Source organism: Girardinichthys multiradiatus, chromosome 14 (genome assembly GCF_021462225.1).
Source record: "Girardinichthys multiradiatus isolate DD_20200921_A chromosome 14, DD_fGirMul_XY1, whole genome shotgun sequence".
In the NCBI taxonomy this organism is placed as follows: Eukaryota; Metazoa; Chordata; class Actinopteri; order Cyprinodontiformes; family Goodeidae; genus Girardinichthys; species Girardinichthys multiradiatus.
Genome location: NC_061807.1, coordinates 39423214 through 39448273, shown reverse-complemented (window position 1 = coordinate 39448273; position 25060 = coordinate 39423214). Strand labels below are relative to the sequence as shown.

General features: G+C 40.2%; 2 protein-coding genes across 3 annotated transcripts; one reads left to right on the top strand and one right to left on the bottom strand.

Annotated features, from left to right (window-relative positions):
* The first annotated feature begins 727 nt into the window (after nt 1–727).
* Nucleotides 728–2452, top strand: c14h11orf68 (chromosome 14 C11orf68 homolog). Its single transcript, XM_047385312.1, has 2 exons — nt 728–935; nt 1299–2452. The coding sequence occupies exon 2, from the start codon at nt 1340–1342 to the stop codon at nt 2060–2062; it is 723 nt and encodes a 240-aa protein (XP_047241268.1). The 5' UTR covers nt 728–935; nt 1299–1339; the 3' UTR covers nt 2063–2452.
* rela (v-rel avian reticuloendotheliosis viral oncogene homolog A) lies at nt 2450–24592 on the bottom strand. Of its 2 annotated transcripts, none has more exons than XM_047385309.1 (11): nt 24379–24592; nt 18819–18854; nt 18489–18634; nt 15093–15238; nt 11632–11723; nt 11379–11513; nt 9171–9275; nt 6621–6836; nt 6449–6529; nt 6279–6362; nt 2450–4753 (listed from the first exon to the last, which is right to left on the bottom strand). In XM_047385309.1, the coding sequence occupies exons 2-11, from the start codon at nt 18835–18837 to the stop codon at nt 3918–3920; spliced, it is 1860 nt and encodes a 619-aa protein (XP_047241265.1). In that variant the 5' UTR covers nt 18838–18854; nt 24379–24592; the 3' UTR covers nt 2450–3917. The 2 variants fall into 2 exon arrangements, with proteins under 2 accessions (XP_047241265.1, XP_047241264.1); XM_047385308.1 differs by lacking the exon at nt 24379–24592 and adding an exon at nt 20498–20728.
* Nucleotides 24593–25060: the final 468 nt, after the last annotated feature.

The window sequence follows — 25060 nt, the reverse complement described above, 5'->3', positions numbered from 1 at the left end:
TTCAATAATATACAGTTTTTGATTTGGAAAAAAACAAACAACTTTATTCATTTTGTGACTACATCAGACTGAACCTAATAATCAAAACCACAACACTTTTTCAAACCTATTTTAAATTTGCCCCATGCTTTGCCATGTTCATCTCAATATTGTTCTTTTTTTGGTTTTTGCTGCCTCCTGTTTTATTTTCCAAGCACCTTTACTGTAAAGCTCTTTGTGTTGGCTTTGTATGTGAAAGTATCCTGGAAAAAAGACAGTGGTAAACTAAATAGAAAATCATTCAAACATATTTTATGATCTTAAAAAGGTATTTTTTTCTATTTGTGAAAGTAAAAATGAAAACTGCAATATTTATCCAACTGGACCACTTTCATTTATGTGCAGCTCTACAATCTCAATGTGTGGAATATTTTGTCTCCGTACATCCAGAGACTGAAATTCAGGCTCATTCTTCATTATATCATAGCTTAAGTTCATTTAGACCGGCTAGAACGCCAGTGTGTGAGCTGGTTTCCAGTCTTCTCACAGATTCTCAGTTGTATTTAGGTCTGGGCCGATCAGCTTGCCCGTGCCCACTGAAAAAAAGACAGTATTCCCACAGCATGATACCACCACAACCATGTTTTAAGATAAGGAGGGTTTGTTCAAAGTGACAACAGTGCAAAATCACAACAAAATAAGCAAGAACAACGGTGTGAATAAGGCACAGTAAGTTGGTCCAAATGACAAAAAATGGATCTGTAGGCACTGTAAAATAATTCAGTCCAGGTTTGTCTAGTCTTAAGTCTTTTAGATCTTGCTCTAGATGCGATCAAAGCCCCCAGATTGCTTACGAGCACTATATTAACCTTATTAAAGCTTCAAATCAGAAGTTAACTTCAACAGAATCGCCTGCGCGGAAGAGCCACCCTCGCTAACAACGTGAGCTACAACAGGTAGACTGAACACATTTATGGTTCTTTTCTCTCAAGACTGGGTGTTTGTTTTCTAACAGCTGGTGCGTTCAGAGATTAGCTGTTAGTAAGTCCTGTTCCTTCACACTTGTTCAAAGTAGAGTTAGTATTTGTTGGAAAGTGGCTAGCTGCAGCAGGAAGGCGGAAGTAACCGTTGCTTTCTTGCTGTTTGTTTAAACATGACCCGCAGGAGTTATCAGACGGGGTGGGGATAGGATTATATCGGGCAGAAAACGTGGGTTTGGACGCTGTTGTCATGGAGTGCAGAATGCTAGTTAACAGTGCTGGTGTCATTAAACAGCGACTAAAACTGTAGCACTCAGCAACTGCTTCCTGTCGACACAGATCTCCCCAGGATCCGTTCAGCACTCTCGGCCACACACATCATGGAGGAGGAAGCCCCGGTGGGTGGCAAGGCGGAGACCTACGCCGCCGAGGCCATGGCAGCGGACATGGACCCTTGGATCGTTTTTGATTCCAGACGGACTCCCAGATCGGAGTTTGACGCCTGGTTGGAGAGCAACAGACCCTCACATGTGTACAGGTTTGGAGACGAGGAAGAGGGTGTCAGTCGGGTGGGGTGGATCGCCGTGCTGGGCCCTAACCACTGTCCCTCTACTGGAGATGTGATGGCCCTCCAGGAGAGCTGGGACAAACTGTTGGCCAGCTCCCGGCCTGTCACCTTCCAGACTGTGAAGGAGCTGGCCCTAAACCACGGAGTGCTCTCTGGAAAGTGGCTCATGCACTTGGACTCTGGCTTTAAGGTGGACCATGCTTGGGAGTGCGTGGCCAGAGCGGCGTTAGACGGCAAGATCTCCCTGGTCAAAGTGAGTCCCTATGATCCCAAAGCAGAAGGCAAGCAGGTGATCTGTGCCCATAACCAGAACTTCGCAGATGAAGGTGAGGTAGTTCAGCTGGACTCCTTCATCCGGGCCACAGGCGTCAAATGCCCCCTCTCTTACAAGCCAGATGTCTACACCTACTTGGGAATCTATCGAAACAATCGCTGGAAGCTCTGCCCCACCATCTATGAGAGCAAGTTTGACTTGGAGCGTGTGCCCAGGCGCTCGCACATCATCAACAAAGTCACCAATCTGGAAGTAACATAAGGAAGAAGATGAGGGAAGTTTTTGCTGGACTGTTTCAAGATGAGGCCTTTGGAGAACCTGGTGGTGGGTTTGTGCAGTAATAATAACAGGGATTGAGTTTTGATTTCAAATTCTTCCATTTCTTTTTCTAACAAACAAATCTCTCATTTGTACACTGTCTTTTGATGGTATATTTTCTAAGTTCTTGGAGTCGTTCTTTGGACGGATTACATTCAGGAGACGGGTTTCCATTAAAGTGACTGGCTGGAATGTTTTATGCACATGATTTCAGGAGATGATTTGCACAGCGTGACAACGATCGGATCACAAAGAATCTTTTCTGTTGAGCTTTAGTTTGTTTGGTATTGGGTATTATGTTATTTCCAAATAAAAACACATTTCAAGACCTTTTTTCCTTTACATGCTTGTGATTTTTATTGGCAAAGAAACCGTTTGGAATCTGGACAGGGTTAGTCATTACAATAAACAGCATCCATCATCAGATATATCTGCTAATACCATACGTAAAACAAAAAGTCAGAATTACACTTGAATAAAAAGTTACTAGAGACTTAATGAAGCTGTTACATAGCTCTGAAACTGAGTTTCACTGCAGCTTGTATAAAGTAAATGTAAAAAACCCAAAAACGGACTCATTAACAGAGGACATCATCACCAGACTAAGTCCTCTGTTTAGTAGGCATGAATATTATTTGCAATTAGACCTTCATTTGGTTTCTTGACACATTTAAACCGCGACTTCCGACCTTCAGAGAAAGTTACAATTAGGGTTGCACAAAATGTCTGCAATAACATCATTATCTGCTAATATTTTTTTTAACACATGGGTCCCATAAGTAAAACCGGGCCGGTATTAGCAACCATTAGATGTTTCCATCTTGCTGCCAAGTCAGTGGTAGGGTCATTTTTGTTACGCTGTTGAAAGGGTAGGGAAATATACAGAATATCGGTTATCGGCCATAACAGCAATATTAATATCGGTGCATCCCTAATTAAAATCATAAGTCATCCAAAGGCGTGTTGGTTAAAAGCATCAATGGATTTGCATAGGCTTCCATCTAGGTGAGATTACATTCTAAGACATACCAGCCCCTTTACTTTATAGTAAAAAGGCAGATTAAACACAACAGCTATGCACAATTGATCAAACAGTACAAAACCAAGCTAAACATGTTCTATTCAGAACAACCTTAATGACTTATTTATCAAAAACGTCTTTACCAGGCATGGGCCAGTCACTGCGATCGAGGTTTTAAAAAGTGACCATTTTTAAACCGCAAAAAAAGTTTCCGTCAAACCGTGTCTACGGTTTCAAATTCCTTTAATGAGATGTTGGGTGAAATCGCTGGAGTGATCCGAGTTTCCTCCAGGTTCAAAATCTGAGTAAGGCATTGCTGCTCCTCCCCACCCATTGCTGCGCACTTCCAGTCAGCTGGCTGGAGGAAAATTGGAAAGCAAGTAAATCAAAATAAAAACTATTTGAACAAATAACACATTTTGTTATAAATGGTGTTAATACCATGATACCATGGTATTTTTCAATCGAGGTTAGAAAACCATGACAACCTGATACCTGCCCATGCCCAGTCTTTACAAATATTTAGTGGTGAATCATTGTCCACAATCGTGAAATAGTTTTTAATGAGCTGGATGAAATCTAAGTACATTCAGTTCTGTGGTTACTCATTTGGTAATAGTATTTCTGTAGGTTTGTCCACAACGAGAACTTTTGCTACCATTAGCCTCCTCTGCCGGGTTCCAGTCCAGCCTCCTTTATCTTGTCTGCATTAAATAGTTCGTCTTTAAGAAGGAATATATAAATTGTCTTTGTGAAAAAAAAACAAAAAAAAAAACTTTATGTTGGGTGTCCTGACACAAACCCAGGTTGGCTCCCGCTGTTAAAAATGGAAATAAGGCGCTCTTCATCAGCAGACATCAGCACATCAAAGTCATCGAGCACCGTGGGCTGTTGGTTGTTGCTGGATCCGAGGACGATCATGTCCTCGTTCCGGAGCAGGTTAGCGATGCTGTTTGGGTAATTCATGTAGGTGCTTCCTGGGTGGTTGATGGGGTCGGATGTGTTTTGGGATGCTGCACTGTTCTGGGCAGCAGAGCTGGAGACGACTCCTTGTTGGGAAGATGTTAGCATGGATGCACCATCAGTCATGAGGTGGGGGTTCAGAAGGTCCTCAAATTCATCCATGTTTAGGCTATCCAAGGTGCCTTGTACCTGGGGATCGGAAAAGCTGGGGAACTCTGGGATGTCGTCATCCACGAGCGGGGCTTCTACTCTGAACTGGGATTCCTGCAGAGGGAAAGAGCTGCCAGTCTGTGAGGTGGCTGTGCTTCCCTGAGAAGCTGAAGATTCCTGGGCCATGGCCGAAGAAATGTTGGGGAAGAACTCCTGCAGCTCTGACATGTTAACAGTGGAGTAGTCCTGGTTGGCTGTGGAGGTGGTGGCGTTGGAGGAAGGGACTGATGAGTCTAATGGAAAGGTGGACACTAGGTTGGTTTTGGGCATGGGGCCCAGCTTCAAACTCTCCATGATCTTCCATGTTTGGCTTGTAGTTGCTGTCGCAATGGATGAGGATGTCTCAACCTTAGGCTGGACCAAGAAAAGCTGGCCCGGCTGACCGTATGAGTAGGCGGGCTGGGCTTTCAACCCACTGGCAGCAGGGGCCACATCAGTTGCTGGAAGAAAAACACAATTAATTATAGTCCCCTGGCAGAACAACTTTAACTGCTAAAGTATTTTACATACAAGAATGACTAATAATACTTATCAGTTCAATGTTAGGTATTGTTCCAACAACTGGCGGAAAAATAGTGTGGAGTACACAGATATTTTTTGTGACTGCTTTTCAGTAGTTTTGCGTTTGACCAGGATCAGTGTCACTACTGGTACCATGAGGCGATACCTGGACCCTACAGAGGTTGCACAGGAAGTCCAACTCCAACAGAATGTGGTGCTAGATGTCCTCTAGTAGTCCCTGTTCTTTTCTAGATGAGAGCAGGTGCACTTGGAGCTCATGTGACAGACACGAAAGGGTCTGGAGAAGCTGTGGTGAAAGTTATGCTGCCTGAAACATTGTTCCGCATGACTGGTTTGGTGGTGGGTCAGTGTTGGTCTGGGGAGGCATATCCAGGGACGAACAAACCTGTACAGGATAAACGTTTGCACCCTGACTGCCATTAGGCATCGGAATGAAATCCTTAGACCCATTGTTAGACCCTTTCACTGGTGCAGTGGGTCCTGGGTTCCTCCTGGTGCATGATAATGCCCTGCCTCATGTGGCAACAGTATGCAGGCAGTTCCTGGACCTAAATCCAATAGAACATCTGGGACGTCATGTTTAGGTCAATCTCACGCCACCAGGTTGCACCTCAGACGGTCCAGGAGCTCAGTGACGCCCTAGTCAGGATCTGGAAGGAGATACACCAGGACACCATCTGGCAAGAAGCATGCCCCGACGTTGTTAGGCATGTGGGGGGTATACAAACTACCAACTACCATTGAACTAGCCTGCTGCATCAGTTTTGCAGTTACAACTTTTCCTTTTTACCTCGAGTTGATAATTGTCATTTTCATCAAATGATGTGGCATTGTTTTGTTCCTAACACGTTACTGAAAAATAACATGACACCACCCCCCTGTTTCACAATGGAAATGGTGTGTTCAGGGTTTATGTGCAGCGTTAGTTTTCCACCACATAGTATTCTATGTGAGGCAAAAAGTTCAGTTTTGGTCTCACCTGACCAGAGTACTTTCCTTCACATGTTTGATCTGTCTCCATCCTGTGAACAGAACTGATGGCTTAAAATAAAAAATAAATAAATAAAAATCAATGTCCTGGTGTTCTCCTTAACATTCATGTTTGCTCACCAGGGTTCCCTAGCCATTCTTGGCGGTTTTCACAGAATAGCTGTATGCATGCTGAGGGGTATCAGAGTGCAAGAGGCAGAATACAAACGTATGCCACACTTTCCATGAACTTATTTGGAAAACAATTTAAATCGTGATTTTTTTCATTTCATAATTATGTACAACTACGTTGCTTTGTATGTAATAGTACAAGGTTAAGTTGTGAAAAGCCTAACAAGGGACTGGGCCTGTGAACTAGGTTTTAGTTAGAGGGACTATTATATGTCCCATTCCTGATCAAATGGATAAAAAATAAAAAATCTGGTTCAAAACAATCGGATGAGACTAACTTACCTGTTTGTGTGCTCATTAAAGCCTGTTTAGGGGTGACTGTTCTCCGCGGCACGTTTCTTTGCCGTCTGTCTTGTGGAACGGACACTGCAATTTAAAGAAACGTGCTTTTAGTGGAGCTTCGAAGTAAAACCTTATTAGAAATAAAAAAGAAGGCCATCCAGTCAACATACCAGTTGATAACATAGATCCCAGATTCAAGTTCTGGAACATGTCTCCTGTACGCTTTCTCTTCTCACTCAGCCTGTATTCATCTGCCAGGGGATTGTTGCAATGGCAGTTTTGAGTTTTTATTACATTTTATGTAATTCATTCAATGAATAAATTACATTTCAGGTCTCCTACCTGGGTCGGCAGGTAGGTACTGGAAGTCCATTGGCTCGCTGACTTCGCGGTCAGAGGGCCGTCTAAGCTGCATCTTGACCTTAATGGGCTCGTTGAGGTTAGTGTCGCGATAGGGAGGTGTGCGGAACACAATGGCCACCTGCCTGTGGACGTCAGCCTGAGAAAAAGTGCCCTTCCCCTCCCATGAGTCCTGGAAGAAGCGTACCTCGATGTCCTCTGCAGGAGGAAAAGGAAACCAGCGAGGTTTAAAAACAAAGCTCACCAGAGTATAGGAGGCATCTGAAATTCGCTTGCAAAGCTAGTGTATTTATACCTTTACAGTGCTTTACAAAAGTGTCAATAACTTTTGAAATGTTGACATTTTGTTATGTTACAACTCCAAACCTCACAGCTTTTGTTTAGTTGTTGTGTGACTGACCACCAGAAAATGGTGGATAATTGTGAGCTGGAAGGAAAAGGACACACGGTTTGAAAATATTGTCTTTTGACTAAAATGTGTGGCGTGCAAATGTATTCACAGCCTTTATCTGACTGTAAGTGGTATCATAAACATGTGGAAGCCAACAGGAACAACAGCAACAGAATAGAGACTGTGAACCAAGTCATCTCATCCAACATCTGTGTCTAACCACACAATTTCCTTCCTGGAAGATTGGTAAATAATTCCCATAAACAGACTTCTAACGCTGGCGGAAAGCCTTCCCAGAAGAGATGAACTGGTGGTAGATGCAAAGCTTTTCAGATTTTCCATTTGTAAAATATTTTGTTTTTTCCCACTTCACAACTACGCTACTACTACTAGATGTATCACATCAAATCACAATAAAATATGTTCTACTCTGTAGTTGAAATGTGACAACACGGGAAAGTTCAAAAGGGTATGAAAACTTTTGCAAGGCACCGTCTAACTATTCCCATACATAATTTAACAGATGTAGGTGATTTGACAAAAAGGATTTCCTTCTCTGAGAGACAGCGTTACAGCTTTGCTTTGTTGTACACTCGTAACCTACGGCAACTGAAAAACAAAAGCCTGCAGATGCAACATGACGTCATCTGAAACCAGAAGTTTTTCTTCAAACGGAAGCTTGATGCTGCGTTTAGTTATTTTTGGCGATAAATAACTTATCACACGACTGTTAACAGGACCACAATTCATCCTTTGCAACAGATCGCACTAACAGCTCACTTCGGGTACTTAAGATAAGTCTGATATTCGGTCACGCGAATGTATGGTTTCTGTCACGGCAAATCAGAAAAACAATCTGACTCTTCATCTTCTAGATCTGACACGTGAAGCTCAGGACGTGTGGACCACATCCGTGCTGTCCATGGTACAGTTTTATCTGACCCAGGAGAATGTGTATTACATATATAATGTGTACAGTAACAGGCCTGCAAGCCTTTTTCCAACCAAGCTGTAGCTGAGCAGAACATCATGCTGCTACGTGGAGACAAGCTCACTCTTTATCGCTGATCATTTTATTTAAAACCGAGAACACAGAGCAACTTCACAAATTAAACAAAGAAAATTCATGCCCCCATTTTTTGTGGATATCTTTTAAATTTAACTTGTGACTTGGACAAAAATGTTAAATATACCCCCCGTAACACCGAGGTAGACATCGATGTTCGAGGATGTTCACTTTGCTTATAAGCGAGTAATTTTTACTCAAGACAAGAGAAAACAATTAGTTCAAAGTAGGGGTGCACTGATTGCAGTTTTCTGGCCGATCACCGATCTTTAAAAAGCCTCACCTGCTGGTTCCAATTTTGGCCGATGTCGATTTTCAGATCTTTGGGGAGGTAGATTAGATCGCTGGATAAGATTGGTTTCACACGTAACTATCGGCTAATCACCGCTCACCCAAAATTAAGGAAATTGGGGCCGTTCGATTGGTGCACTCCTAGTTGAAAGAAGCTAAAATACTTGATTAGGGTATGGTTTGTCATTTAAAGGAACATTGTGTTACAAGCACCGTCATCTGGTGGTCAGGTTATTCTTCCCCCCACAACTTAGCATCAGACTGCTGAGAAAAATACACAATTTCTGTGTTGTTTTGATGAGATCTGATAGACATTTTCATCCAGCCAGTACATCTTCTTGCAAAGGAAGACTTTGCTAACCATATGCCCTCAGATAATTTTCAAATTTTACCATTTGCTGATTAGCAAATGGTAAAATTAAGTGTAACGGCAATCAATCAATGGCTGACGTGGATTTTTGGATGCAAAGCCTCAAAAAGGCTTTTGTAATTCTTTCCAGACGGATAGATGTTTATGACATTGTGTCTCATCCTTTACTGAATTTCTAGATTAGGGCAAGATATGTTGCTATTTGAGATTTTTTAGCCATGTTGTGAAAAAAGTACTACTTAAGTGAAAAAAAGCACTATATGTATTTCATATTAATTTCCTTTACTGTTTGTCCAAACAAGCCACATATCTGCTTAGTCACTTCTGGGCTCTTTTTATCCACCGTTCAATATGAAAGTGCAAGTTATAAACTCTGGCAGTGTAGTGCATTCAAATGATGGACAGCAAAGGCACCTTTTTGCACTTTATCACAGAGCAGAAAGATTTCATCTCCTCCTTTGCAGCTCCCAGAGTTGCGGTTCACTCTGCAGATTTTTAGCTCAGCTGTGTTCGGGGCTCCTGAAAGATAATAAAAATAAACAACTATTATAAGCAAAAGAAGGAACACAAGAATAACTTTTTAAGTGACCACTATGAAGTTCTGCAGCAGAGAATGATTAGAGTTCACTGTATACAGGGTTGAAAAAGGATGTGGCTAATCTCTAGATCAATACTTGTAAACCCCTTCAAGGTGATAAGTAAAGTTATGAGGAACAAAGAGTGTCTGAGGCTGTAGAAGGAAACATGATCAGTCAAGTTTATCTGTAACAATGGCCCGTTTCATTTAACTCTTTTGTGCTATTTTACCGTGTTGTATTCTCAGTATTCTCAGATTAGAGAGATCGCTATCAGAAAACCTTTGCTGCAAGCAACTCATCAGTAACAAAAGAATGTTGGTTTAGACTAATCATGTCCTACTCTCCTCTCCAGTGCCACTATGGCCAGTTTTGCACATAACGCCTTCATTAACACCATGCACAAGAAGCTCACAATCCAGTATCTTGTTGCAACTGTTTATACTGAATATGATATAGGTAACGTGTCTCTCTGAAAGAACATTTCCAAGGTTTGTCCTAAATTCACTTGTCAGATGGAAGGCTTAACAGTTTCTCTTGAACGGATGTGTAAGTTATATCAGAACAAAAGGAATGTTCTTCACTGAAAGAAAAGTAATCAAAGATATTGAAACAAGATTTTGAAAAGCTTTAACCTGCCGATGCTCATTTAAGAGGATTCCCAGTTCTCTCTATGGGCTATGATGTAAAAACATCTATCCATCTGTTTCAAGCCTTGAAAGTATTTTTTACAAATTATTTAGATTAGGACAGAGGAATAAATAGTAAAACAGGGTTTTACTATTTATTTAAAACAAACAAAACAATTACCAACTTTACATTTTAACTTGGCTTAACATCTTATGCTAGCAATCAGCATGTTTAGCGCAGCTAGCGCATTAAAAAAGCAATCCGCGGTTGTATTCTTCAACTGTGGCTCAGTAGGAAGAGTAGTCGTCTTGCAATCAGAAGGTTGTGGGTTCGATTCCAGCTTCCTCCTGCCATATGTCGATGTACCCCTGGGCAAGGCACTTAACCTCAAGTTGCCTACCGATCTGCGTATCGGTGTGTGAGTGCGATTGGGTGAATGTGGCTCTAGTGTAAAGCGCTTTGAGCGGTCTGTATGACTGGAAGTTCAGTCCATTTAAAATTTATTTCCAAATCCAGCATGTTTTAAGGCTAATGCTGAAAGCTGAAAAGGATAAGGCAGAACAACTATGTTGTGCTTTATTAAGCCTTCCCGTTATCTGCTACAAGTCTTGCTCTCTCTCTTGCAAGCTAAATGAACTACAGATATGTTTCAACATGCCTCTCCAAAAAATATAGTTTCCTTTGAAATGCCTTCTTACATCTATTGTGATCGCCAACATTTTTAAACAACTTACCGCCACTAACGAAGCGTCATCTTCAGTCACTAAGGGCATCCACACGGAAGGGAGTTGTTACACCGAGCCATTTCTGTTTAGGCATGGTGTGAATTTTGAGTTTCCTACTAACTGATCTAGCTGAAAACAGGTAGATACCACAGCAATTTTATCCGTGAATCTCTAGTAAATAACCAACCAAAACCGTTTAACCTGTCGGCCAATCACAGACTGTCTTCAATAGCAGGATTTGAGTTTATGTTGCATTCTGGCGTTTACCATTGCTAATGCAAGGCACAGAAATAGCAGTTAATAGTTTGGCCTAGGGTTTTTATGCCTCTTTAACCATATAAGTTAGGCCAGTGAAACAATTTGAATTGCAATAAAACAAATAAGGGTAGGTTATGAAGCTAATCAACAAGATCCTACAGAGATGAAATTTCTGGCTCAGCAAGGACATCGACACTGACACAACTAGGTGACCAAGACCTCTTTATATAAATTAAAGTGTTGATGTTGAGCACCTAGAGCAAATGTTTTATAGTATAATACAGAATATGAGAATTAATCACAAACATGTTAAAAAATGAACAACAGCTCCTTTTCCCACCCAGCGTAAATCACTACAGATGTTCTTGTTTTCTTTTTGCTTTAATCTGCCAATATCAGCACATAAACAGCTCAGTGCTGCATTTCCAACTCACTATTGTCAAAGATGGGCTGCGAGACCACGGGCTCCAGAGAAAACAGCTCCCCTGTGGGCAAGGTGATGGAGGCCTGGAAGCAAAGCCGCACAGAATTCAGGTCAAACTCTTCCTCCCACACTTTGGGCTCAGGAACTGCAATCAAAACAGAGAAAGGAAAGGGTGGGGGAGTTTAATCACACAGCACAGCAGTCTGACTGAGCATTGCATCTTGTCAAGAGAAGGTGCAATGCTTGGAGGGGGGAGCACTTACTGCTGAAAGGGTTGTTGCTGGTCTGCAGCCTGCAAGTGATGGCCTCATTTACATCCTTCTTCTTCACACACTGAATGCCCAGGTTCTGAAAACTAAAGAGGACATACAGCAGCTTTAGTAAATGGAAGGCTGCAGTTTCACGTTTGGACTGATGGGGATTAAACATCTAGAGGATACCTGACATCAAATAACTCACATTTACTTGGCTTTATTGTTTTACAGTGTTACATTTTGGCAAGCATGTCCTCATTATATTTTTCTTTATGGAACAGGGTCATAAAAAGATCTGAATTAAAATAAAAACGCAGCTGAGGGTTAGTAACTACATCTGCAGAGTCAGAGAGGGAAGACTAAGCTGAAAGACACTAAGACCTTTTAGAGGTTTGATACTGCTTTTTTTTATATTTCCATATTTCCCAAGCTTAAACTGTGGAGAAACCTTTATTATCAATATTATCTCAAATCCAAACCAGATTCACAGAAAAACCAAAAATGATATATAAGCAAAGAAATCCGACTGCCTTTGAACATTTTCCTAAGAACTTTATCATCCCATTAACACAGTTTATGTCTTTCTTAATAAAATGTTTTATGAACTTTTGTTATGATTTAGAGCAAAGGGTACCAAAAGGCAGAGGGCTGTCCATATTAGAAGAGCACGATGTTAGGAAAACAGGAAGTCATAATATTTCAGTAAAATTTTGCAATGACTATTGCGATTAACCTACATTTTCTTCTCTCCTTTCTTCATTTCTTTTCAGTCATCACAATGATCCCATCATTTCCTTGACATTTAGCATGTTGATCCGGTGTGGGGATTAAAAAACCCTGAAAAGTCCAACCACCTAGCCAAATGTAATATTGGCAGGCAGAATGTGAATGCATTATAGCCTAACAAGAATTGTATTTAAGCAACCCTAGGCGGCTGCAATTAGTGATTTGGCGGTCGCGAACGAAACAGCTCTAAGAGCCAGCTCCTGATTTTTCCCCGCCTCTCTCTCTTTTTTTTTTTTCTCATCACACCGCACATAATGGGACAATATCTTTGTTCATAGTGTTACTGCTCTTACAATTAATGTTCTGATCTGGTGGGTTCTCGGTTTCCAAAACACTGGATTCGCACTGAAAATGAGACTATGCCTTCTGGTGTCTGGTCTCTGAATATTAAATTAATAATTAATTCTGCATGTATATTTATGTTATTGTGGGTAATAAATCAATTCAGGAGACAAAAATCTCGAGAGCCGTTCAGGAGCCTAAAGAACCAAAAGAACCGGTTCTCTAAACTCTCAGGAGTTCCCGTCCCCAACTGTGATATTGCAGACATTGAAAAATGTGATGTTATTTGCGATTCAATATATTGTACAGCTCCAGATTCAGACCTACATAAGGTCTTATTTGGACAAAGATCAAATATCAATGGTCAAAAATACCAGCAAACACAAAGCTAGCCAGCAATTATGACTGCTGTAATGCTGATAAGGCTTTTCCATTAGTTACTAAAAAAGTATAAATAATTTTAGGCATGTCATTTTTATGTTAAATAGTAACTAAAAATACTTCTCCTTTTAGATTGTCTTTTCTTTTGGGAGATTATTGTCTCAGTTTCTATTAGAAACAAACCTTTTGGTTGAATAAATTATTTTACAATCTGCCAGTGGTAGGAACACTCCTGGAACTAACTGTATATCGGACTTATGTGGTGCAACTTCAGGATTTCATTTTTCACACATCAATATTTCTAGAAATTCATATTTTTTGGTTTGTGTGAACTTTTCTTATGGGGCAGACAGGAAAAAAAACAAAGGTTGCCACATGCTAGGTGCGCTAACACTACAAGCTAATACTACAACACTGATGTTTGAGAGCAACTTAAAAAGGGTCAGTAAAGCTCCTGTACATGCAACAGTGAAGCAGTAAACCTCCAGAGCGACATAAGCTAACGCTATATGTTTCAATATTAGCTTCACAGACACATCAAGATGTGCGGTACTGGCGGCTCGGTCAGCTACTAAACAATGAAGCAACAAAACAAACCAGCGTGCCCCCTCCATTACTCCTCTGCTTAGTTGCAAAGGCATTGAAGGCTGATGTGATTAATGATAACACAGGTTATGGTGGAGCCAGCCTGAAGCTGACAATTAGAGCAAAAGAAGTAGAAACCTGCAGCTACCTACACTGCTGCTGTAGCTGATCAATAAACAAAATATCATTCAAAATTACCAGAGAGACAGAAATTGTACATTTGCAAGGACCAGATCCTTGTTTACACTGTATAATATATGTTTTATATGCACCAGATCCATGTTTGTTTTGAAACACAACTGATTTTAGTACAATGGTACTTTATTTGTCACTCAGTAGTAAAATGTAATTGTATCAACATCAAATTGACCAGCAAATGGAATCACACAGTGGATCAATTATAATAAAAGAAAATAATGACATGATTGAATCAAAGGTACACACTTCTATAAAGGATATTAACACTTATACTATTATAAGTGTTTTCTTGTCTACTGTGGCACTTTTAAATTATATATTTTTCTATATAGGGAATGAAATTAATTGGTTTTGCCCTAATTAAGGAAGTTAAAATATTTTCATATTGTAATTAATCACATTGCATAATTTTGTTCTTAAAAAGAAAGAGCACTATGCCTTAAAAAAAAAAGGCTGCTGAGTATTGAGAATGGCATTGAGTGCAAAGTTTGAAATTTTAGTATTGTGGCAACCTACTTTGAACCCACTGTAACTCTCTTGTACGAACAAGTGACTAATGTACCCTGCAGATTTACTCACACTGCGTCACATTGCTGTTTATTAGGATTTCTTCACTCCTGTTTCAGACTAGACAAACACAACTCCCTTCCACCAGAAAGACTGGCTTGATTATACAATATGAGGCCTTGGCATCAAATTAAATTCAGATAATCACCGCTACCAACGATGCGTCATCCTTCTGCTTTGGCCAGAACCTGCCCTGTAAAAGACCGTGTTAATCAGACCCTGAAGAGGAGGCTCAACAGTTCATAATGTGTCCAGTTAATGTTTTACTCATCTCCACACAGAAGAGTGATTTGGTGCCTAGTTTTACTGAGGCAGCATGAAACATGAAGCAAGATTCTTGCAGAGGTTTCATATAGATATGGATAAAGGAAGATTTGGATCAACTGTCTATGAAGTGCAAGGTCTGCAATACAGGTCATCTTAGTCAGAGAGATTATTCTGATAAGTGACTCATTCTTTATCTGCAGGTAAATAAAAGCGGGTTTTTCCTGTCTTGGTATTTACTTTGAAAGGTGTCCCAAACCTGCACCACGCATCATTTGCTTCTCTCTCTTTAGAGGTTTTATTGCAAGCATCACTGCAAGAACCAAAAATATGAAGAAGCTTGATGATTCATTCCCTATGATGACCAGAATGATGCATCCGACGCTCCGTCACAAAAACAAACTGACCTGTGAATCCGTCTCTCCTGCAGGTCGGCCTCATAGTAACCATGTTTGCAGTCTTTCCCAACCAGTTCGTGGGGGTGAGGCTTGTATGGTGGGTTCTTTGTCACCAGTGAGATACGGACCCGTAGGGGGCCGCTGTAGTTGTAAACCTGTCGGGCAAACAAGAACACTGACTGATTAAAAAAAAATAAAAAGGTTTGTAAATGACTCTCAATCATGACCAGAACAGTTTTTCCTTTTATCCATGCATTATTAATGCTGATAGAGAATTGCTGCAATGTACCTTTACTGACCATGATACCAGGAAATGAAATGTTGAGTTTATTTGAAGCACATTTTGCAGGAACGCAGGCAAATTTCATTTATTTCCAAACATAAACCATTTCCAGTCAGTAATACATCATATACATATATGGAAACAGACAATATTGGTTTTATTTTATGAATATGAGCAATATAGAGTTTTGCCGTATCAATACCTTCTAAAATGTTTTATTTTTCTACGCTCTGTACTAGTTTCTCCCCATCAAAAAAAGGAAACGGCTACCATTTCCACTGTGTTTACAAAAACACACACAGCATCCAATATTAATATTGGAAGGACTACAAGCCAATGTTTAGGCTGCTGGATGGATTCTCACTGCAAGCACAAAGAGAGGAGTGAAGAAAATGTGGCTTCGTCTCATCCGATATTACAATGGCAACATCTACCAATAATGTGTTGTATTATTTTCTAATATTATGTAGCGCTAATATTCAGAACCGTGAAGAAGCCGGGCCTCCATGAAATGACAATAAACATCCACATCCTAAAGAATTTTGACTGTTAAATCGTGAGCAGTGCCGGGCCCGTTTCTCTAATGTTGTTGAAATCCACCAAGAACTAGTTCCCGGTTCTGTTCAGGGTGACCGAACCCGAACAAAATCATTGTCCAAATATTACCACTTTAAAAATATGCTCTAAAGTAGCAACCTCCATGTGAACTGCTTTCATGGTTTATGAGATAAGGTTATCTTATCTCATATTATCTGCACCATGCTGAGGCAACCGGGTCTCGGCCAACTGACTGACATCCATTAGCTTCCCCCATGAATCACAGTGCTCACAGAAACTGTATTTAAAGCTGATTTTACTTCCAAGTAACACGCTCCCAGTAACATAAATTTGTAACATGGTTGTCAGAAAGCAAAGAATAAAAGAAAGAAAGAAATGTGGTGCATCAGCAATCCCTTCCCACTTTAAAAGCACTATAAATTTGATACTAAATTTGCATAAAATCCTGAATGTATTTAAGAACAATGCCAGGTGAAAAAAATCCGCACTTGCTGAAAGTAATTAAATAAACATCTTTGCTTTTGTAATGCTTGGGTTGGAGGTGGCAGGATGGAAATAAAGCCCAGATCAGGTCTCCTTTAAAAAAAAAATAAAAAATGAAATCTCTTCTCTGCCAGACGTAGCTGAGGTCTGCTGGTGTTCAGCAGCTGTTTACTATAAATGCAACGAACGCTAAGCTAGCTGTACTCTGTCCTCAGGTAGGAAACAGTCTCATTCATTTCAAGCCTTATGATTGGGCTTGTTTGAATGTGTCTGCGCACCACAAACATCGATGTATCTGTGTGGACCACAGAATTGGCAGGAAAAGGATGCAAGGTTTTCAAAGTTTTTTTTCCTTCAAAATATTAAAAAAAAAAAATCTGTATTCAGCCCCTCTATTCTGATGCCCTTAAAAAAAGTTAAATGCAATCAGTTGCCTTCTGAGGTTCTCCATGTGGGAGAGAGAAATAACACACACATCAGCCTGAACAAACCACCCCACAGTAAAACAGGGTGAAGGCAGAATCATGCTGTGGGCTTCCTTGTTTTTTCAGAAAGGAGAGTTGATGTTCGGAGCTAAAATCACCAATCCTGGAAGAAAACAGGTTAGACGCTGCAAGACTTGAGACTAGTTTGCCATGTACAACACATGAAGATTGAATCTAAAACAAAAAACATCCGAATGTATGAATTCTTCTGCAAGGTCATTTAAATTCATTAGTTTGATTCTGTCCCTCTGATCAGAACATGATATGTGTGATGAAACAACTGCAGTAAAATCAAGTGTTCAAACCTCACCCTTTTAGTCTAAATACAGAATTTTTCAGTATCCAAAATGAAACCCTTGAAATGCATTTTACAAGCTTGAAAAAGGGCCAACAACAATTACATCCTACCGCAGACCTCTGTTTTATTGCCCCGACTTCACTGTTAACATGCGTCATTAGCAGCTCTTATACACACGCTGCAGTGTTTTCACAAGGCAGCACATGAGAATGTGATTCAAACCTGTCAAATCAAACCAAATCAGGCTGTCCTAGTAAAACTACTAGACGTTTGCCATATTGTTCTTCTTTTTCCTTGCCAAAAAAACCTTGATCATCAAGGCCTCTGAGATGCTGTACACTAAGTCAGTTCCACGATGTTGGTTTTGCACCACATCCCTCTTCTCATTCGCTCTGGAAGTCAAACGTTTAAGTGGGCCAAACCGTGTGCTCATTTTTCAGGATAGAACTGGTGATCATGGCTTCAGATGTTTGTCAAAGAACATTGATGAACAAATAACACCATGAAGACCAGAGCACGCTCTGGACAGGTTAGGAATAAAATTACAGAGGAGAATTTGTTGACACTATTAGTCTTCCACTCCACAAATCTTCAAAAAGAGAGACAGCAAACATGTGGAAGAAGGTGCTCTGGTCAGATGAGACCAAAAACTGAACGTTTTGGCCTACATGCAAAACACCAAGCATGGCAGCAAGCTAGCGCTGCTGTGGTGAAATGTGGTGGTGGCAGCATCATGCTGCGGGGATCCTTTTCTTCACCAAGCGCAGAGAAACTGGTCAGGGTTTAGGGGACGATGGATGGAGCTAAATACCAGCCAATTGTGAAGGGAAAAAATGGTCCCGTCAAATCCAGACTAAGTCCAACATAATCTATGGCAACACGTGACAATGTATGCTTCCCACGTTCTCAATTAAATCTGACTGAGCTTTAGCCATCTTGCAAAAAGAATACGAGGAAATTGTCTTTTTTGTGGAGTCTGCAGCTGGTAGAAACATACCCTGAAGACTTAGTCAGACTGAGTCAGTACTTCCATTCATAATTTCACTAAACTCTGTGTTTGTCTATCTCATAAAGTCTTCAATGAAATATATTGAAGTCTGTGGATGTAATGTGGAACAAAAGGTTAAAAGGTTCCAGGTGTATATACATTGCAAGGAACTGTACATTTCCTCTGGTTTTTAATAAAGTGAACAATAATGGAATGAACAGTAACTGTGGAGAAACCAGATGCTGCCTGACCGGTAAATACATGCATATTATTAAATAGAACCAAGCAAGAAAACATGCATTTGACCAACCTTGATGGCTGGGTAAGTCTTAGTGGTGTCATTGCTTTTCTCCCCAGGAATGCTGCCAGCTGAGCGACCCTCACATTTATACCGAAACCTCATCCCCCTCTGCTTCGGCTGCTCGATGATCTCTATGTAAGGGTTTGTCGTTTGGACTGATGGGAGAGACGAAGAGAACACAGAGACTTAGACACTGGGTTGCTGCACTTTTTTTTTTTCTTCTTAAATGAAAGGACTGGCTGTTGAGAACGGAAAACACTGTTTTACCTCCTTCACTGTGCCCTCAATAATCAATGCACCAGCATGTACAACTGGATGCAAGTAAAAATTGTTTCTTACCTGGGTTAAGAGAGGTCATCCCCCATCTGTACACACCTGGGGTGACAGAAAGAGAGTTTAACATCTTTGCAGGGTAAACACCACCACGAGTAACTGTTAATCATCTATATTAAATGACACACAACAGCCATGCAAATGACTAGCGTAAAAGAAACAAGATTCAGTGCATATTTGTGGTTTTAGTATGAGTTTGTCATTTGTGGCGTGGTCAGAATGGAAATCTACCAGACGGCACTGCGACCACAGAGGTCAGAAGGACGTCGTGATACGCGGGCTTCCCAGCTAAATATAATTAGCGCTCATAAACTGCCCACCAAGGTCTAGGGACGCAGAAGTGAGGAAAACATACAGTGTGCTGTGGGCAGGGTGCAGTACCGGTGTCAAATTACCAGATTTGTTACTAGAAGTTTTCCCTGGGAGAGAAAGGCAGGCTTAACTCCAGTTTCAGTGAGAGAAAAAAAAAAAAAAAAAAAGGAAGATGTGAACAGATCAGGTGGCTAAAGCTCCACCTTGCAGCTAAAAGCAGTCATTCAGTTCAGAAGCATGAGTGGGATGCTTTCCAAGCTGAAACACGTCTGTCTTCTAACGCTTACATGAAATCAACATAATGTAGAGAATATATAAATATATTGTAAAAAGCTTATGGCTTTTCTTTTTTTTTTTTTTTTGCTTTAAAACAAACCAAATTCAATAACATATTGGTGCTATACTCAATTTGTTAAATCATTTGCAATCATTAAAAACGATTGGGCTATAACGATGCTTTTTCCAATTTGACTGACATCATTTTTTGTTTCAGCTTATATGAAAGTGAAAGAAAATGTATACTATACTGTCACACAATCATAAGTTACTGAATGCACTAATATCATAACACAGCTGAAGCTTTTCGGGGCAGCCAGAGTGTCACTTTCACTGTAATTTACTACTTACAGACATGACTGTACATTTAGAAACGTCACTTGGTTTCTTGTCTCTAAACATTAAAATTCAAAACACACGGCCACGCATTTAGTCAATGACATTATGAAAGATAGAACTATCAAAATGTAAGGTGATCTTTTTAGAGAAAGAGGTGTAAACCCCGTCAAAAAATGCTGCTGTTTAATGGCAGCTTTTCTTTCCACCGCTGCTGCGCGCAATTTTAATAATTTCCCTTTCCTAGTAACCAGGTGGGCGGCTGGAAGAAACTGGACCAAATAAAGAGGGTTTTTTTTTTTTAAATGAAAATGATCAAACATGGTAGGTCAAATGTACGCCGAGTGGAAGGCGAGGGGCGACAAATATCAGACAATTTTATAAGAATATGATTCATAACTTGTATTTCATCAGAAATATGGGAAAACGTTCAACTGTAAGGTTTTTGAATGGAGTGTTGCGGACAATCCTTTAGGACCGACCCAGCAGGCCTCTTGGCAGAGTGACAGGACTGAAGCCAGGTGAATAAACCGCACACCGCCTAAATCATTTAAATAATACCGTTTCAAATGTATATTTCATATCCTTTATGCGTTTAGTTACAAAACATAAACTTTAGGTAAGGGTTTAGTTTAGCTTAGCTTATTCTTCAGCAGCAAACAAACCCAGTGGTAGCGGGGCTTTCCCTCTTCGCAAAACAACTCCCTGTACAGTTTCACCTCCTGCCGAGTAGCTGAGCAAATAAAAGCAGCCCAACTTACCGTCCATGGCTGCGTCCGTTTCCGCCTCACACTCCTTTGTATCACACCGCCTTTCCTCACACCACCCGTTCTCTGTACTTTATGTAGTATTTCTTAGCCAAAACATAAATAAGACGGTGCAAAAACGACAATGTGAAGTCGAAAAACTTCTTGACAGAGCCGTTCTGTCGCCTCCTTTCGCCCCACCTACATGTGTAAAGCGCCAGGGGGACACTGAGTGCGGCGCTCGCTCGCTTTCCGGTAAAACGAGGCCAAAAATACAGCATGTATCTCAAGCCCAAAAAACTAAACCAAAAAAAAAAAAAAGAGTGCAGACTGTTTGATCTTTGCGCAATGTCCCGCTGTCAGAATCAACATGGCGGCTGAAATAGTTCCAGCTGCTTTGTGTAACACTTCTGAGACGTCTTAAAAAAACAAGTAGCCATTTCTTTAAATAAGGCCTTTTGAAGAATTTTATTTAAGGGTCAAATTCCATTCAAGTTCACCCCAACCATTGACCATCCTTTTGTATCGACCAAATGTATAACAGAATTTGTATTTTAACCACTGTTTGAACCTATAATCGCACCTGGTCAAATAAATAAATACCATTTAAGATAAAATTCAGATTTCAGTTATTTGTTTTATAAAATTTCCCCAAGCTCAAAAGGTAGCACAGTGTGAAAATGATTATGATTTCCCTGATTTTATCCTCTCTCTTTTTGAATTTAATAAAATTAAGAAGTTTGGGCTCTGATAATATTATTTTAGGCACTTACAAATAATTTACTTCGTAAAGCAAATGATGGTTGACAAACTATTCTCTGAATGTGAAGTCTGAACGTATTTAACTCAAAAGAAATGTGCAATGTTACATTATCACATGCTGAAAAGATCAGTCGTTTTAGAAATGAATTTGTATCACATCTAAACTCTAGGGGCTGCACGGTGGTGCAGTTGGTAGCACTGTTGCCTTGCAGTAAGAAGGTCCTGGGTTCAATTCCCGGCCAGGGGTCTTTCTGCATGGAGTTTGCATGTTCTCCCTGTGCATGTGTGGGTTCTCACTGGGTACTCTGGCTTGGTACTATGCCTGTTAGGTTAATTGGTCACTCTAAATTGCCCTTAGGTGTATGAATGAGTGTGTGCGTGGTTGTTTGTGTGTTGCCCTGTGATGGACTGGCGACCTGTCCAGGGTGTACCCCGCCTCTCGCCCATAGACTGCTGGAGATAGGCACCAGCTCCCCCGTGACCCACTATGGAATAAGTGGTAGAAAATGACTGACTGACATCTAAACTTCAAAACTGTGATTTGAATCAAACTAAAGTGCAGGTATTGCTGTTACTTAGTGTGAGTCAGTCAGTCACTGCTTCTTCCATTGTGGGTCGTGGCGAAGCTGGTGCCTATCTCCAGCTGTCTACGGGCGAGAGGCGGGGTACACCTTGGACAGGTCGCCAGTCCATCGCAGGGCTATACATGATGTTCCAGACATAAAATGTTGGCTTTGTAGTACAAGAACAGTGGTGAGGTGTGTGGTTGACATGAGAAACTAAGCACCTAACTTCTAACTTTGCTGTATGAACATGACTCTGTGTCTAATAAATAATGTGAACTGACTAGTTTGGATAAAAGCAAAACACAATATGTGATTTTAAATTGTACATGTGAAGCATGAAACTAAAGTGCATGGGTCCCAAATTTAATTGTGGTTTGGACCACAAACAATTTTGGTCTGGCTCTGGGTAGGAGTGACAAATGAGTTGAAGATGAATGTGGGACTAGATGAGAAATAGATCATTTGTTCCTGTTTGCAATGGTGATGGGGTGATGAGGTCAGGGTGGAAGTCCCTGTGAGCTATAATGTTTGCAGATGACGCTGTAATCTGTAGTGAGAATACAAAACGGTTTCAAGAGAGCCTGGAGAGGTGAAAGTGCAGTCTGGAGTATGGAGGGATGAAAAATCAGTATAAGCAAGAAAGGGAATGGCTGAAGATGAGATGAAAATTGTGGGAACAACAAATTACAAAGAGTAGAGGTACAGAACGTTAAAGTCATTGCTACAAAATGGCACTGAGACCTGGTATGATGTATGGTTTGGAGATGATGGCACAAGACAACAAGACAGGATGAACCTGAAGATGAAGGTTTTCAGTGAGTGTGACCAAAATGGAGAGGATCAGAAATGAACATCAGACTAGCTCAGATTAAATGTCTTGGAAACAAAATAAGAGAGCCAGGACTGAGACAGTTTGTACTTGTGTAGAGGAGGGTTAGTGGATATAAATGGTCTCGCAAAAATATAGACGAGGACAAGGTATGATGTAACTGCGTAGTGTGGGAATATATATATACAGTACTGTGCAAACGTTTTTGGCAGGTGTGAAAAAAATGCTGTAAGCAAAGAAGGCTTCCAAAAATGGAATTGTTAATCATTTCATCAATCAACAAAATGCAGTGAATGACCAAAAGACAAATTTAAATCAAATCAATATTTGGTGTGACCACCCTTTGCCTTCAAAACACCATCAATTCTTCTAGGTTCACTTGCACACAGTTTTTGAAGGAACTCGGCTGGTATTTTGTTCCAAACATCTTGGAGAACTAACCACAGATCTTCTGTGGATGTAGACTTTCTCACATCCTTCTGTCTCTTCATGTAATCCCAGACACACTCCATGATGTTGAGATCAGGGCTCTGTGGGGGTCATACCATCACTTCCAGTAAGTCTTATTCTTCTCTACGCTGAAGATAGTTCCTAATGACTTTGGCAGTATGTTTGGGTTCACTCACTTAGCATTTTGTAAACTGATAAAAGCAAACAATCATCACTTATAGTACGGAAATAATTTTTTTGTTTACAGCATTTTTTTCACACCTGCCATAAACTTTAGCACAGTACTATATATATATATATATATATTACCATGGGTATTATTTTGGAAAGTACATGCATGAGTTTCCGGCACCGTCTCATATGTGGCTTGACATGGAGCTCCAACTCTGACTTTCCTTCTCTGTGCAACTCACCACCGCCCACTCATAACAGTGCGGAAATACCCAGATGACGCACTTTAAAGGAACAGAAAAATACATTTTGAGTGGGAGAGGCAATAACTAACAAGAGAGGGAGAAAAAAAAGCTGCGTCCATTTCCATCTCCGCTAGAAGGGTTCACTCAGGGTTTTCATCCTCACTGAAAGTAGAACATCAACCAAGAGTTATCCGCCTTTGAGTCAAAGCTTCGTGATCCGCATACATTTCTGTTTCGCTGATAAAAACATGTCCCACGTCTTTATAGTTGTGCTCCAGCAGTCAGTACAAAGTATTAGCTGCTATTTCTTGTCTCTTTTGAGCAGTGAATAGTGGAATTCTGCCATCCATATAAACACAAACATGTTTACCACTCTGGCCAGCAGAGGGCGCTTTCAGCCAAGAAAAACGATTTTAGGATTTTTTTAAAATTATTTTTAACAATTATTTCAAAATTGCAAATATACAAAACAGTTTGTTCACGGGGTGAGGCAATAACCATCCCTATAAATATCTTACATGCATAAAATAGAACAGAATAGATATATTGTTTATTGTCCCACAGTGGGGAGGTTCGGGTGTATCAGCAGCAAAGTGAAAGGCAAATGGAAGCTTGCAGACACACACAAAGGTAAAAAAAAAAAAAAAAAAAAGAATGAGTCTACAGTAAGCGAAAAATTTACAACATTAGAAAACAAATACTTTACAGTAATTAAAAATAGCATTAACAGATTAAATAAAATGTGCAACTGAGTAGGGTTATTTAAAAAAAATATAAAAAATGTTAATCTATAATTGTGCATTGAAAATCAACAACAGACTATTTACAAGAAATAGAAAACTGTGCAAAAACAGCAGGGATATAAACACTTACTCAGTTTGTTGGGGGCAGTGAAAGTCTAAAAGCTGCTGGGAAGAAGAACCTGTGATAACGCTCCTTTGTGCACCGAAGATGCAGCTGTCTTTTGATGGAAGGAGCTCTCCAAAGAGTCCATCATCTCACCCCCTAAATAAACCAATAATATCATAAAATCTGACATTCTATTTTGGCATGTTGATAAACCATTTCAAGATTATAACTGTTCACCTTGTTCACCCTCTGATAACCAGTGGAGAGATCCCCTAAACAAATCCCTTGAAAAACTGAAATTTTAAACTCCGGTTGCCGAGTATTCTCTTACTGCTTAATCACTCACTGATCACCATGCCAAGATATGCCTAACAACCAAGTCTGAATTCACAAAAAATGCAATACACTGTTCAGATCAGATTACAAACCTCAATGTAATATTTGACTCAAACCTAGGTTTTACAAATCACATTCAAAATGGTACAAAAATTGCATTTTATCATCTGAAAAACATTGCTAGACATGTTAGTGTGTACCTTAATAACTTGCAGAATTAATTACTGTAATGCACTGCTCTCTGGTCTTCTTGTAAAACAATATATAGTTCCATTTCAGGAACTTCAGAATTTATTCTTACTGGTGTTTAAATCTATTAATGATCCTAATCCAATGACAGATCTAACAGATTTATTTCAATCAGCTTGGC